Source organism: Lagopus muta, chromosome 1 (genome assembly GCF_023343835.1).
Source record: "Lagopus muta isolate bLagMut1 chromosome 1, bLagMut1 primary, whole genome shotgun sequence".
Lineage (NCBI taxonomy): Eukaryota > Metazoa > Chordata > Aves > Galliformes > Phasianidae > Lagopus > Lagopus muta.
In genome coordinates, this window is record NC_064433.1 from 167,334,210 (window position 1) to 167,349,518 (window position 15,309).

Sequence of the window (15,309 nt, forward strand, 5' to 3'; positions counted from 1 at the left end):
ACATACTTGATGACACTAGAGGATCTGATAGTAAATTAGCCAGTAACTGTACTATTCTTTGCTTCCATCTCTAAACTTCTTCTTTGTCCCTTAATGCGCTCTGCTAGGACTTTTAACCTTGCCAGGTAGGAGTCTGACAGTGCCTTGCTTTTACAGGTGTTGTTGCAATACACAGAAATTGTTACCTTCATTAGGTCTCATAGCCTATCAGGATTCCTGAAATAAAACTACTGCAAAATAATAATGTGGCTTCATCAGTAGCATACTGTAGTCTCTTTCAGAAGAACACCAGGAGCTTGTTTTCTTCAACTTTCTGCCTTGCTTTGCTTACCCTTTCTTTGTAATACCTGTAAGTAATTGCAAATACTTGTTTTGTGGGGAAAGGCTATTGTAGATCTTTGAGAAGCACAATGACATGACAAACAGGAACTTTAAAACAAATACCTGCCAGTATATTCTCACGTTTTGGTATCTTGGAAACCTAACAAATCAATAATTTTGTGAATTATAGAATTGTCAGCTGTTCACTAGATGCTATATCTAAAAGGTTCTTCCCCTATAAACTGTAGGGAAGAATATTTTTGTATTTGTGATTACTGTACAGCTACCTTCGATCTCATTCATTTCCCTTTCTGAGAATAAAAACGTTTCACATGGGAGATATATGAAAATTGAACAGAGAGGAAGAATTTGTTATTCCAACTCTTAAAAAATAAGAAATCTTTAAAGAATAGAACTCTTTGCCATTATCAGTAACCCAAAGAAATATCATCATGGTTGGTTTGGTTTTTTCATGGAAAGAAAAACGTATGTTTTAGGTTGAATTTTTTACTGATAAAGACCTGTTACTTATTGCTTGATGTTATACAGATGCTCAGATCAGGTTTAGGCTGGTATTTTCTACTGCATTCTAAACATAAGTGTGACTTTTGATGTTTTAGGGATATGTACCAAACACTGCTTCCCATCCTTCTTCACACTTTCACATCAGGAAGAGGTTGAGGTTCTTCTGTGTGAGAACGTTTTCTGTATCTGCTGTTTACTGACTGTCTCACCCTCTATTCTTTCTCCCCATTAAACTTGTTTTGCTTTCCTGTTTGAAGCTACAGTGTCAAAACTATGGAAAGCAATAGCAGCAAAAAGGCAGAACTCTGTGTAGGTACTCTGTGTTGAGGTGATAATAATCAAACAACAGCAAATTTGGTTCTCAGGAGCAGTGAAGAAGGATTTAAAACCAATTGCTGGTCTCTGTCAAAAAAAAGAAATGATAGTGTTTCATTCAAGTGCTGTTGAGAACTTAACCTCATTCTCCCATTCTTAAAAGTAGTTTGAGTTGAAAGTAGGACTACAGGCAGTGATCTGATCTTCATGAGCTAGAGACTCTTAAAGAAACCTGTGTTGTGAGAGTTATTTACGTGTCTGTCTTTTGCTGTTTCCCTTTGAACTTTCTGTACAGAATTCATCCAAGGAATTTGAATACTGCAGCTGTGAGAAGGCTTGGAACTAGAATAGCTGTTGTGGATAATCACCAGCTAAAAATGGTAATATTAATAAGTGGTTTTAAAAGATTAATATTCACTATGCTGAACGTATGTGTTAATTTTGACCTCTTAATCTCAAACACATTTTAAAAATCCTAACGATGTTTCATCATGAAATTATGTGGGGAAATGGCTTTAAACTGGAAGAGGGTAGATATAGATAGATATTAGGAAGAAATTCCTTAGTGTGAGTGTGGTGAGACACTGGAACAGGTTGCCCAGAGAGGCTGTGGATGCCCCCTCCCTGGAAGCATTCTAGGCCAGGCTGGATGGGGCTTTGAGCAACCTGGTCCAGAGGGAGGTGTCCCTGCCTACAGCAGGGGGATGGAACTAGATGATCTTAAATGTCCCTTCCAACCCAAACCATTCTGTGATTTTATGTCACACTGTGAGCTGAGCTGGAAGCTGTATCCTGTCCTTTCTCCATTATCAGCTGTTCAACTTCTTGCTGAGAATGGCACTAGTTACTCTCACAGCCTTCATTTTTCCAACCTCACCCTCTGCATACACTCCAGTTATGAGTCTCAATAAAGGATTCTTCCCCCTCCACCTCCTTTGTTAAATAATTGCAACATAGGGAGTCAGAATGATAATATTTTTGTGATGTCTCCCTAGAAAATGATACAGCAGGGAGAGAAGAAAATCATGGGAGCAGTAACTTCATGCAGTGGCACAGTGAAGAGAATCTTATCTGCCCCAAGTGCAAAATATGTGCAAAGGAAGGAGACTGGTGTAAACTTACTCTACAGGTTTCATTGCACATGATATTTTCATGCTAAAATTTGGCAGTTTGGTTCTACTCCAGGGCTTCCATAACTGGTTTCTTTACTGTTCATTTTATTAAAACCACATACAAAGCATATTTGGGCTTTGGTTCAACTTAACACAAAAACATTTAGACTAGTGAAATCTTTGGGCCTTAAGCACTTACATAAATATTATATTGAGTGGTGAGCTTCTTCCAAGTTGTTCCAAGGAATCATTTGAAATTAAGGTATGTGTTGCATTGCAGTAAAAGTTTGGACCTTTGGAACTCAGTGTCACGGTAGGTTTGAAACTTAAACCCTGGAGTCTTAGAATCTATTTACTATCCTTTGTTGACCCAGAGTTGCATACAGCAAAAATACATCACAACCTTTTCCTTATTTTTTGTTTTATTTAAAGGAGGTTGATACTCTGGTGCACAGTGCCAGCTCAGATGAAGATAATGTTTCTCAGCCTCAGCATTCAAGCAAAGCAGAACTGACCAGTGGAACAAACAAAGAAAAAGAAAGTAGGTTTGTAGAGTTACAAACACTGCACTCTTAGCATACTTGTGCCCCATCATCATGGGATAGACTTAAAATGTAAACAGTGATCTTCGTGTTTGTTGCAGGCCTGTTCTCAGGATAGAATAATGATGCTCGTGGAGTGCCTAGGCTGCTCTAGCAGCTCAGCAGTACAAAAGTTATTGCTGCCCTGCATATCACAGTGCATTAACTAACACAGGATGCTATTTTGCCTGCAAAGTTGACCTTGGGGCACATTAAACAGTTCATAAAATTGTTTCTCAACTACAGGGCAGCTGTGGGAAATACTATTTCAAAATATACACAAAATAATGTTGTGTCATACCCGCTATTTGTAGCAGTCAACAAAAAAGGATACGTGGGGAATTGCAGGGTTGGGAGCATTCAACCTTGGGAAGCAATGTGAAACTGGTATTATTTGCACATGCATCTTGCTTCTGTCTTCATTGCAGTTTGTGATTCTCTCAGAAATTAAATTAAAGTAGAGAATGAGGAGGAAAGGCTTTGTGGAAGAAATGGTTTTGGAGTGGGATTTGAGAGGAAGGGAGGGAGTGGGTCACTCATGGGAAGCATAAGCAAATGCTTTAGGAACTGCAGAAGGAGGTGCAGTGATCTGCAGCACAAGTGGTGAAAGGTGTTTGGAAGGATAGTTATGACTTTGCAAATGGTAAGGAAACCACGTGCACTTTGGGGAACAAAGAAAGATGGATGGACAAGAGTTTGGGGCCAAACAAGGGCTTTGGCTTCTGCTTTGAACTAATGTTGGGAGGTAACTTGGACATCAATTGACAGGATCCATCCAGAAGCAGAAGGAAGAAGATCTGGTGGAAGTTGGACAGACGGAGCCTGCAGAAATGGGCAGTGCAGAATGCAAAAGGAAGAGTCTGTCTGTGAAGGCTGTTGCCTGTGGCAGATTGGATGTGCTGAATGATAAATGCGTTGTGAAGCCATCCACACCACAGAAAGCTAACTGCAAAGAGGAAGCTCACAGACAGTCAAAACAAGGCATATTTTGTGTGGATGCAGACGGTGACAGGACGTTTCTGAAGAATGCTAATGATGAAAATATCTATGTACTAGATGCCACAAAAGAAGGAAATGTGGGTCGTTTTCTTAATGTAAGTAAAAACTTGCACAAGTTCTTTTACTCACTTTAGCTTAAATGAGTAATGTGTTTTCATGAGCCAGAAAGGTTTTTCAAAAGTCTGTTCTATCATAACCCAAATACGTGGTTGGCTGTGTGTGAAGGCAGTGTGGTGCTCCCTGCACTCTGAAGTGACAGGACAGCAGATTGGCTTGTGCCAGCTGTGAGGGCTTACATAAGATGCATGGCCTGTAGGTTTTGGCAACACTGGGTTACAGAGTGAAATGTTCCCAAGTAATGAGTGACACTTCTTTCCTCTATTTTAGAATATGATTTTGGGAGTGTGGGGTATCTAGAGATCAAATTATGCATTGTACTGAGCCACAACCCTTCTCCCAGCTTCGCTTTTTATTTCCAAGCCATTGTAAGTTCTGGCTTATGCTGGTTTAAAGTAAGTGCTGTGATATTGTAGGAAATTCTTGAATAGGACTGAGCTGTAGAAAAAAGTCATACTGTGAGATACCTGGTTAGTAAGTCTCTCAGCTTCAACTTAACCAGAGATAGCAGTGATTTCCAGAGAACTTCCAATTAAGATGAATGCTTCACACACACCTGTATGCACTCAACAAGTAACTTATTTCTCTCTGGTGGCATGGATATGTGTCCTACTGCAAAATCCCTGCATATATGTAAGTGTTACCTCCTTGCAGAGGTAGTATGGGGGTAAGAGTAGCAGTTCATCTTGCTGAAACCTTCCTTCATCCATGACCATGCACGTGTCCCTATTGCTTGCTCCACTGCCATTGAGATGCATGTCATCTAGTGATAATTTGTGCCGCATCGTAAATCAAAGATGATTTCTCACCATAAATCACTGGAGAACAGCTTGATTAAAAAGGCTTTGATTTTCCTAAGAGAGGGTACTTATATGATGGAGATGATACGTTAGAGACATGGCTAAACAAAACCAGTGGCAGTGCATTAAGTAACAGCAATTGTGTTGACTGGAGGAGGGGAGGAAGGAATTTCTTGTAGCAGTGACACACCTGACACAAAATAGAATCTTCAGTGCAGGACCAGGTTTCTAATTCATGTATTTTGTTTCACAGCACAGCTGCTGCCCCAATCTCTTTGCACAGAGTGTGTTTGTGGAGACTCACAACAGAAGTTTCCCATGGGTTGCTTTCTTCACAAACAGGTGAATTTTTCAGAATTTTAAGGTTTGTTCAAGGCACGAGGGAAGAAAATAATGCTGAATTATGAAGGAAAAGTTATGCTAAGAGTGCAGGTATTTACCCACATGAAACCATAAAACTGACTGCTTGCGAGTGGCTTTTCATTGTGCACTGAAGACTGAAGTAAAAAATCTGCTTGTCACTAAGTTTATTTAGTTTGCACTGAAATGTGATGTGGGGTAGCTTGGTTTTGGTGCATCCATTTTGGTTATCATTAAAGCTAGTATTTCCACTGAAGAGTAGGCTTAACTCAGCGTGGTCATTTTAAAAGCCGGGGTTGACTGGTCTGAGTGTTGTGTCCCAAAGAGTGGCCAGCAGAGCTGTGTCCTTTAGGGCAGAGTTGGAGCCTACAGAATCTTGAATTTCATACATTTTCTCTGTGGGCATCAAGCTGACTCCAAACCTTTTCTTTACAGCTGCCAAGATTAGCAAGGTTCTGCATAGTCAGACTTGTCTTGGGAATGTGGCAATAGGGTTCTAGAGTGGAAACTTCCTCTGAAAGCAAAAGGTGTGGTTATCTCCTACCAGATGTCAACAGGGGGAGATGCAGATTGCAGGTGCCAGCGAGACAAAAGAAGGCCACAAGCAAACCCAGGAAGGAAAATATGAGCTATAGGAAGTTAGTTATGCAGAAGAAAGGATTTATTTTAGACAAACCCTCTGCCTGAGGTACACAGATACTCTGTGGAGCCTTGCAGCCGTAGGCCCAGCCCTTGATCCTGTGCTGATGCATGCTGTGGATTGCTCTGGGGGGGTTTATGAGAGCTCTGAAGACAATAGTTTGAAACAAGATTTTATTTTAGCTGGAATCTTCCTTCTTCAGGTAGTCAATAAATAACTGTGTAAGGGGGATTGAGGCCAAAGGGCAGAGGCAGCAGTGGTCAGCAGAAGGCAGTTAAGGGGGACAGTTGAAGAAATGTTCCCCTGGCTTGTCCTGTTGCTTTGTCAGTCACCCCTTTGCAACTTTTCTACCTTAAGGACAGCATTTGAATCATTGAACTTCATTTTACATATTCTGTAAACTTACCCAGCCACAATTTAAATTATTTGATATTTCTGGCTTCCAGAACATCCTGAGGCAAAAAGTCTCGTATTACAATTATGCTCTGCTTGATAAGTTCTCATTTGCTTTATTTTCAGCCTGCTGCCTGATAATTCACAGGGTATTTCATATCTTACCCTGTGAGAAGTATCACACAATTACTCTTCTTTACAGTACAAGTATTTTATCGTATTTTCCCTTGGTTGTACCTCAGCGCCTTGGTCTCTATTTAATTTGGCATTCATTATGAACAGTCAGTTTCCTGCATAAGAAATTACTTCTCTTTCACATACTTGTCACAGCAACTGGTTCTTGAAGATCTTGTGCTTAACTTCAAGTCCTGGGCTTTGTGCACGTGTGCAGTGCAGTTGCACTAAAAGCTTGCTTGTTAGACTGAAGATGGTAACCTTCATCACCACTGCACCTATGGAACTGTTTGAACCCCAGTGATTTGCTGTGCATAGTAAAAAGAGCAAAGCTGCCCATGCTCTCATTTAGCTGTATTCATGTATCTGGTTCTTTCCTTTTTCTCTGGTTTATTTTTTTTTGCCAAAAATTCACCTGGAAGTTAGAATGGGTTGTTTAGAACCTGACTCTATCAGGCTGCTTGACAAAACCTTAATTGCTAGGTGCAGGTATTTGCACTCCTCATGGTTCTAGTAGGGAAGTCAGCATTCCTTATATCTCTTGGTGCCACTCCTTATATCTCTTGGTTCAATCTGAGCAGGCTGCCTGTGCAATGCTTTTGCCTCCGTATGCGTTTGGATTTTGCTTGTGAGTTGTTGGTGACAAATTGTAAGCACATCACTGTTTCACTTAAATAAATTGACCAGATGTTTTATTTCTTAGGCATGTGAAAGCTGGAACTGAACTCACGTGGGATTATGGATATGAAGTTGGAAGTATGCCAGAGACAGAGATTTCCTGTTGGTGTGGAGTTCAGAAATGCAGGAAGAAAACCTTATAGAGCAAGCTTTTCTACTGTCAGCACCTCGTGTACATAGAGATTTATGTGCTGTAAGGGACTGGATACTGAGCAGTACAGTTAAATCTGTGGTGCTAATTACACTGAACAAAAATGCCTTTTATCTGATAACTTTTTAAAATTTACATTTAAATGTCATTTTTATAGTTTACATGGATAAAGCTGGTTGTCACAAAGACAGGCATCAAACTTGTCCTATGTGATATTTTCTGTGCTCCTAAGCTTTCTCCCCACCTCCTCCCCTGCATCCCTTCCCCGCTCACCTTTCATTTACAAGCTGGAAGAAATCATGCAGTTCTGCAGTTTGCAACAGAAATATGATGGATGTGCACAGCAGTGGTTGATTGATGTTTCCTGTGCTCTCCTACAATGATGAATTAGCATAACTCAGTTTCCCGAAACTCATATGAATGCAAGTCTGTCTGAGTGCTGAGAATTATTTAAATATACCTAAATCCAATGGATCTGGTGGGACAGTTTGTCTTGAGTAGTAATGAGATTAATCAGAACTTCAGCAAAGTAGTGACTTGCTACAGGGTGAGCTGGGAAAGTCCTGCTGTAAGTGAGAGAAGTAATTGCATCTTCCTCCATGCTTGTGACAGAAATTGCCCAGAGAGGTGGTGGATGCCCCATCCCTGGAGACAATTCAGGGTCGGGCTGGATGGGGCTCTGAGCACCTGATGGAGCTGTAGGTGTCCCTGCTCATTGCAGAATTGGACCAGATGGCCTGTGGGTGTCCCTTCTCACTCAAATGATTCTTTGATTCTGTGAAATCCTTCAAGATCTGCTGTGCCTCATTTCAGTGCTGTGTCTATAGTATGTCAGAGGTGAGACACAGAAATCCTTGCTGTGTGGTTTGTTGGTAGGAAAGAAATGATCTACGTTTGATGACACTGTGTGCAGATTCAGGAGGAGGCTGTAAAATTGGTAGATCATAGAATCATTTGACTTGGAAAAGATCTTCAAGATCATCAGTTCTGTCAGCCTAACGTGTGTCCTGTCTCTAAACCATGTCCCTAAATGCCATGTTCATGACAACTGCGGGGATGGAGACTCCACCACCTCTCTGGGCAGCTCATTCCATGGCTTAACTGCCCCCTCCATGAAGAAATTCTTCCAGATGTCCAATACAAACCTCCCTTGGCACAACTTGAAGCCATTTCCTCGTGTCCCATCACTTGTCATCTGAGAAAAGAGGCCAGCACTCTTCTCTCTGCAACCTGCTTTCAAATAGCCATAGGGAGCAGTGAGGACTCCCCTCTGTGCCCTCTTCTCCAGCTTGCACAACTGCAATTACTTCAGCCATTCCTCAAGGCTTCATTGCTTTCCTCTGCACACACTTGAACAGCTCTCCATTCTTTCAGAGAGAGGCCTAAAACTGAACGCTGTGCTTGAAGTGTGGTCTCACTGATGTATACAGGAAGCAGCCCTAGACGGTTAGTAACGGGACCCCAGAAGATGGGAGATTTTTTCTGTTATTACATAGTTTTTAGCAGTATTTTCCATGAGTTGATTTCATGTAGGTCAAGTATGGGCTGCGTAGGTGACAAGTGCAGTATTGACTGCTTCTCTCACCTGCACGAGCTCTGGTGGTTTGAAACATGTGTGATATATGGTACATGAATCATAGAATGGCTTGGGTTGGAAGGGACCTCAAGGATCATCAGGCTTCAACCCCCCCTGCCACATGCAGGGCCACCAACCTCCACATTTAGCACTGGATCAGGCTGCCCAGGGCCCCATCCAACCTGGCCTTGAACACCTCCAGGGACGGGGCATCCACAGCCTCTCTGGGCAGCCTGTGCCAGCACCTCACCACTCTCTCTGTAAAGAACTTCCCCCTGACATCCAACCTCAGTCTTCCCTCCCTCAACCTAAAACCATTTCCCCTTGTCCTGCTGTTATCCACCCTTGTCAAGAGTTGATTCCCCTTCTGTTTGTAGGCTCCCTTTAGGTACTGGAAGGCTGCAATGAAGTCACCCCTTCTCTTCAGAGTAAACAAGCCCAGTTCCCTCAGCCTCAGTGAACTGGTGCCACTTGGCAAATAAAATGCAGTGATTGCTGATGACAATATTTCAGCCTGCCTACTGGTGTGTGTGCCTGTGAAGGGATGTGTTTTTTATTACTAAGCAGATACACACGTTTTCTTCTTTAATAATTAAGCTTGGGCTTCGTTTGTAAAACAACTTACGAAATGAACTTGTTCACTGCAGAAGAAATATCCAGAATACTCATGCAGTGCTGACAAATGTTTTAATTTTCACTGTCTCGGAAAGCTCACACAAAGTATAAAATAATTTGCAACATGTTTTTCCTATGGATTTGACTGCTCATTTAAATGAGTTAAATGTGTTTTCAAGGTGTAAATCAGCTTACATATACTATGTTTCAAACCATAAGAGCATTGAAAATGAGACATAAATTATGGCAAGCTCAAGTCATGGCAAATAATTGTATGTATTTTGATACACTGGCTGAACACAGTCCTGTGAGTAACAAAAAATAGGCAGCCACGCTTTCAGCAGGGATTTCAGGCCTACATCTACGCTACAAACTGCAAGAGAAGCAGGAGCCAGCTCTTGGCCCTAAGGCCCAGAGGCGAGAGGACTGGCTTGTGTCCATACAGCTTAGGATTTGTCTTCCTCTAGTTGGATTTGATGAAGTTCTGTGTAACTGTGGACAAACGTAGAGCCTGTGCCCCTAAGCTGTTGTTTTTTGGGTTTATTTTGGATACTTCGAACTTCAAATATGAATTTGTGCTGCTGTATTAAAGATTTACAGCCTGCTGGTAAGTCAGCACTGCTAGAAGCTTTTTAAACAAGTGAGGACGTAGAAAACACCTTCATGTCTCCAAGCTCACCTTGAATGTGGAAAAACAGATGGAAATGTCATTAAAAATCAAGGTGAAAAAAGAAGTCTGTTTTACCATTCTTAATTTTCTTTCATGGCTCAATGGTAGGAATTATAGTGCGGGACTGGTGTGCAAAAGCTGTTCCTTGCTGCAGAAAATACATGATCTGTGTCTATTTAGGAGCCTGCCATCAGTGTGAATGTTACACCAGGTAGCAGCATGGCATGGGGCTCTTGGGTTGGTTGCTTGTTCTCACGCTGCTCCATTTCTGTGTTTCATAGAATCACAGAATGGCCTGGGTTGAAAAGGCCCACACTGATCATCCAGTTTCAACCCCCTGCTATGTGCAGGGTCACCAACCAGCAGACCAGGCTGCCCAGAGCCACATCCAGCCTGGCCTTGAATGCCTGCAGGGATGGGTGTCTGTGACCATGGCTGTCAGCATCACCAGCACTTCAGCAGAGTTACTGTGTAAAAACTTAAGTACTAAAGAAAGCAGAGGTGGAAGTGGCCGAGCCTGCAGAGCCCAGGAGCAGACGTGTAGGGATCCTTGACTGCCTGTCATGGATATGAAGGAGTGCTGACAGAACCAGCAGGAGGTTCCTGAGGTGGTGCCCTGCTCAGTACAGTTCTGGCACTGCCTGTGGGGACTGAGGCTGTCCTGGTGAAGGGCTGGCAGTTGTGTGGCCCTGTGGTCTACAGGGAGAGGGTGTTAGCACCCACTGTGCACGGCTCAGTGTAATGTTTGTACAGCAGGTGGTCCTAAATCAACTCTTTGAAAGGGTGGATAACAGCAGGACAAGGGGAAATGGTTTTAAGTTGAGGGAGGGAAGATTGAGGTTGGATGTCAGGGGGAAGTTCTGTACTGTGGGAGCGGTGAGATGCTGGCACAGGCTGCCCGGAGAGGTTGTGGATGCCCCATCCCTGGAGGTGTTGAAGGCCAGGTTGGATGGGGCCCTGGGCAGCCTGGTCTGGTATTAAATGTGGAGGTTGGTGGCCCTGCATGTGGCAGGGGGTTGGAGCTTCATGATCCTTGAGGTCCCTTCCAACCCTGGCCATTCTATGATTCTCTGTGATTCCGCTGCCGGCGGTTCGGGTTCGAGCCCCGAGCGGGATTCGAACCCCCGACCCCAGCTCTACCGCACCTAAAGGCGCGGGTATGGGCCGAGAGCCGCTCCTTTACCACGCGACCCTCCCGCCTCCAATCCCCGCCCGCTTCCGTACAGCAGCCAATCGGCCGCTCGAAGCCCCACCCCGTCGCCCCGGGCTGTTACTGAGCATGCTTCGCTGTGCGCCGCGCCCCGCCCGCTTCTGCGCGCTCCTCCCCCGCGTGGAAGCGCGGCGCCGTGCAGGCCGGGCCCGGAGGTGGCGGTGGACGGGAGCGGGCGGCCCGCGGTAAGTAGCGGCGCTGCGGGTCGGTCCGCGCCTTTCCGCCGGTCCCGCCGCACCGTAGGCACGGCAGCGCGTGGAACGAGGGTGTTAGGGAGTGGCTGAGGGCTTCCGGCGCTGCGAGGCCGAGCGCCTCGGGAGCGGGGGAGAGTCGGGAGCCGCTGAGGAGCCCTGCGGTTATCCCGTAACGTGGAACGGCGGTGAGAAGGTGCGGACCCGCCAGGCCGTCCATCTGCTTCAAAAAATAGTGGAAACGTTTCCTGTGTGTAAGCAGAGGGTGGGTTTGTTGTGGAAGCCTCGCGATGGGCAGCTGTGTTTGTGCTGCTGATGGCGCGGCGCAGGGCTGAGAGGAGCGCAGCGCTGTGCTGTGCTGCTGCTCTCATTGAGGGAGCTGCGCTTGTTCAGCTGGAGGAAAGGAAGCTGCGGGGTGACCTCGCTGCAGCTTTCCAGTACCTAAAGGGAGCCTGCAGACAGGAGGGGAATCAACTCTTGACAAGGGTTGATAGCAGCAGGACAAGGGGAAATGGTTTTAAGTTGAGGGAGGGAAGATTGAGGTTGGATGTCAGGGGAAAGTTCTTTGCTATGAGAGTGGTGAGGTGCTGGCACAGGCTGCCCAGAGAGGTTGTGGATGCCCCGTCCCTGGAGGTGTTCAAGGCCAGGTTGGATGGGGCCCTGGGCAGCCTGGTCCAGTGCTAAATGTGGAGGTTGGAGGCCCTGCGTGTGGCAGGGGATTGGAGCTTGATGATCCTTGAGGTCCCTTCCAACCCTGGCCATTCTGTGATTTCCCACAAAGAACGGGTATGTGGTGACTTCTTTCTGTTCCTTGCATTGGCAGCACAATTCCACGTGCCTGATGTGAGCAGTGAGGATACTGGAGTCAGGCAGCTCCTTGGATTCTCCTTACCCTGCCATGTGTGTGCTGGGGGCTTTTAGTGCCTCTTGTTCTGCCCGGCAAAAATGTGCTTTATCTCCCTGCACAGGTGCTCCCAGAGCTGCTTCTGGAAAGGAGAAAGTTGGACCTATGAGTAATATTTCAAGGAAATATACCATGGCATTGCACAATCACTGTGCACTGAGAAATGCTCTCTTTTACTTTCGTTTACTGCTTTCTTCCATTTTGCTGCCGTTGCAACCACTGATAGGCGTGTTGATTCAAAACAGCACAAGGACCAAGCAGAGCAGTAGCAGGGGCACACAGCTGATTCATTCCCTTGGCTGCTTTCCCTCTATCTTCTGTTTCACAGCTTTATCATCTCTCCCATTAGTAGAGAAAGAGCCTTCAGCTCCTGGAGATGACGTTCACCTTAGGTTCTGAGGTAGCGAAGGTGAAAGTCACCTCTCAAAAGCCACAAAAGAAGTTTGCGACGAGTTGTTTTGCTATGAAATCAAGGGTGAGAAAATCAAGCATTGGAAAGTGGTGCGTGGTCAGAACAGCAGTCCTAACACTGATGCCTCTCATGCTGCCTGCTGCATCTTAGGGAAGGAACCAAGGGACTGCAACAGTTGGTTCTGTCAGTGTGCTTGTAAGCAATCCAAAATGTGTTTGGGATATTATGAATTCCTAAGGGGAAAATAAAAAGAAAGAATAGAGTGCTACTGTGCCTTTTTACCTCACTGTTTTGAAGGTTATTTTCTTCCTACAGGCTTGGGGAAGAGAGACTGAAGGCACTGGGGCTGTTCAGTCTGGGGAAGATGAGGCTGAGGGGAAAACCTTATTGCTCTCTTCCAATATCTGAAAGGTGCTTACAGTGAGAGTGGGGCTGGTCTGTTTTCACTGGTGACAGGACAATGGGAAGTGGCCTCAAGTTGCACCAGGGTAAGTTTAGGTTGGATATCAGGAAACACTTCTTTACTGAAAGGGTTGTTAAGCACTGGAATAGGCTGCCCAGGGAGGTGGTTGAGTCTCCATCCCTGGATGTGTTTAAAATCCGTTTGGATGTGGTGCTCAGGGACATGATTTAGCAGAGGGTTGTTAGAGTTAGGGTAGTATGGTCAGGTTGTGGTTGGACTTGATGATCTTTGAGGTCTTTTCCAACGTCAGCAGTTCTATGATTGTAGAAGAGAAGGGAGGTGGAAGTGACAGAGATGATCAAAGATGCAGAACAGCTTCTGTGCAAGGATTCTTCACCTTGAAAAGGGGGCAGCAGGAGAAAGAATGAGAGGTCTGTGGTGTTGTGGGCCTCACTGCAGAAATGATGGTTTCTTGCTCCTTCACACAGAACACTTGAGGTGTAGTGAAACCAATGGCTGTTCAGGCAAAATATAATTAAACTGGAGCTGAATTATGCTCTTAGCCTTTCCCTTCTTGCTTAAGAGCAGTTAGCTGGATCTGCTGTTCCATGTAGCTCTGTGTCCTATTCCTGACAGCAGTCTGTAGCAGAGACCTAAGGAAGAGCATAGGGCCAAAGCAAAGCTGCTGTTGGTGGTGGGATGGTGAGCTAAGTGGGGCACTGGATGCAGGCTCGCTGCTTTTGCGGTGAGGATTGGCTGAGAGCTGGCCTTGCATTGCTTCAGAGTGCCTGCGAAGGCACTGGAAATACAAAGGCTGACCTTACCAAATATCTTTCGTTATCTTTCAGCACCAGGATTCCTCCTCAGAGCCTGTAAGGACAGCTGGGACTGCAGCCTCCAACTTCAGCATCTTGCCAAATTCCTAGGGCACCCAGAGACACCTCATCCAACTGGGAGGACCAGGGCCTATGCATCTGCAGCGATTTCAGGTGTTAACTTGCTGTGAGAACTCTTCCCAACCATTCAAACACCATAAACATGCTTTTTAGTTTCCTTTCGTTGTTGTTTCTGTTCTGCTTCTAATTTTTCCATGGATTTCCATTTGTTTCTGTTGTCTGTTGATCTAATGCCTAAGTTTTAAGGCTGTTGTGATGATTACTGTATAGATAGTGTAAGTCTGTCTCCATCCTACCTTGCTTACAAGGTACAGAAAGGTGCTGGGGGGAAAAAGAAATCAGGTATGCATGGAGGCTGAGTGACTTGCCTGTCATTAAGTAAAGTGGCAGAGCCAGAGGTGAAAAAAGAAATCCCCTTATGCTCTGGTGTCCTCATTGGAGACCTCCCCTTTCATAAAGTAGACGGGATATGGAACTAACTGAGGCAGGAGTTGACTGCTGAAAGAGAGAAATATGCGCCCGATTTGCTGGGCTGTGAGATTTCCTTATCTTGTACTTTTGTTGCTGGAATTCTTCAAATCCTTTTTCTTAAAAATAACACCAGGCTGTTCTCACCCTTATTCTACAGAGCTCAGGGCTGTCGGCGGCGACGTCTCAGACATTTGGTGCATCTCACCTCATGGGAGTGGGAAACTGAAGATTTCTGCTGTGGACTTGAAGGGAAAACCACAAAGTAAGACTGCATTGCATGGAGTGGTGCTGTAAATAACTTGGAGGGGGGGAAGACTGTTCTGTGAAGTAAGTAAGTGGCTTGTTTTGTCCCAGTCTTCCTGTTCCAGGTGCTCTCCAGACGATGGCCAAAATGGTGAGAAGGACGTGTGCCTTCTGTTCAGAAGGGGAGGCTGCTTCTATAATGTACGTTGCCAAAGAGCAAAATATTGCAGCTCATCAGAGTTGTTTGGTGAGTGGTTTTCAGCTGGGCAGTGCCTAAGGAGAGTGGAGAAGCACTAAAGGGGAAACTTCTACCGCTTGTCCATTCTTATTATAATTCTTTTTAACTTTACAATGAACTCTGTCCTTTCTTTCTTTCAGTTGAAATAGGAAATATTCTCAAGTTTATGATATCCTGCACAAAGGTTTGCTTCAAAAATAGCAGTAAAGATGGGTGCATCACTAGTCAGTCGAGAAGGGGCAATGGAAAATAGCTAGATCTGTGGTAAAACACATCTGTAAGAATTTTGGGGAGGAGGAGAACATGATTGCAGC

At 44.8% G+C, this 15,309-nt stretch overlaps 1 protein-coding gene across 1 annotated transcript in view; it reads left to right on the plus strand.

The window, feature by feature from the left end:
* The window catches only part of SETDB2 (SET domain bifurcated histone lysine methyltransferase 2), a 37,129-nt gene that overhangs the window by 11,355 nt on the left and 10,465 nt on the right, over window positions 1–15,309 (plus strand). The window contains exons 10-17 of the mRNA XM_048964504.1: window positions 1,457–1,541; window positions 2,706–2,814; window positions 3,623–3,948; window positions 5,024–5,112; window positions 7,041–7,152; window positions 14,030–14,136; window positions 14,672–14,776; window positions 14,869–15,004. Coding sequence (XP_048820461.1) covers window positions 1,457–1,541; window positions 2,706–2,814; window positions 3,623–3,948; window positions 5,024–5,112; window positions 7,041–7,152; window positions 14,030–14,136; window positions 14,672–14,776; window positions 14,869–15,004 — 1,069 coding nt within the window. The remainder of the gene's footprint in view (window positions 1–1,456; window positions 1,542–2,705; window positions 2,815–3,622; window positions 3,949–5,023; window positions 5,113–7,040; window positions 7,153–14,029; window positions 14,137–14,671; window positions 14,777–14,868; window positions 15,005–15,309) is intronic.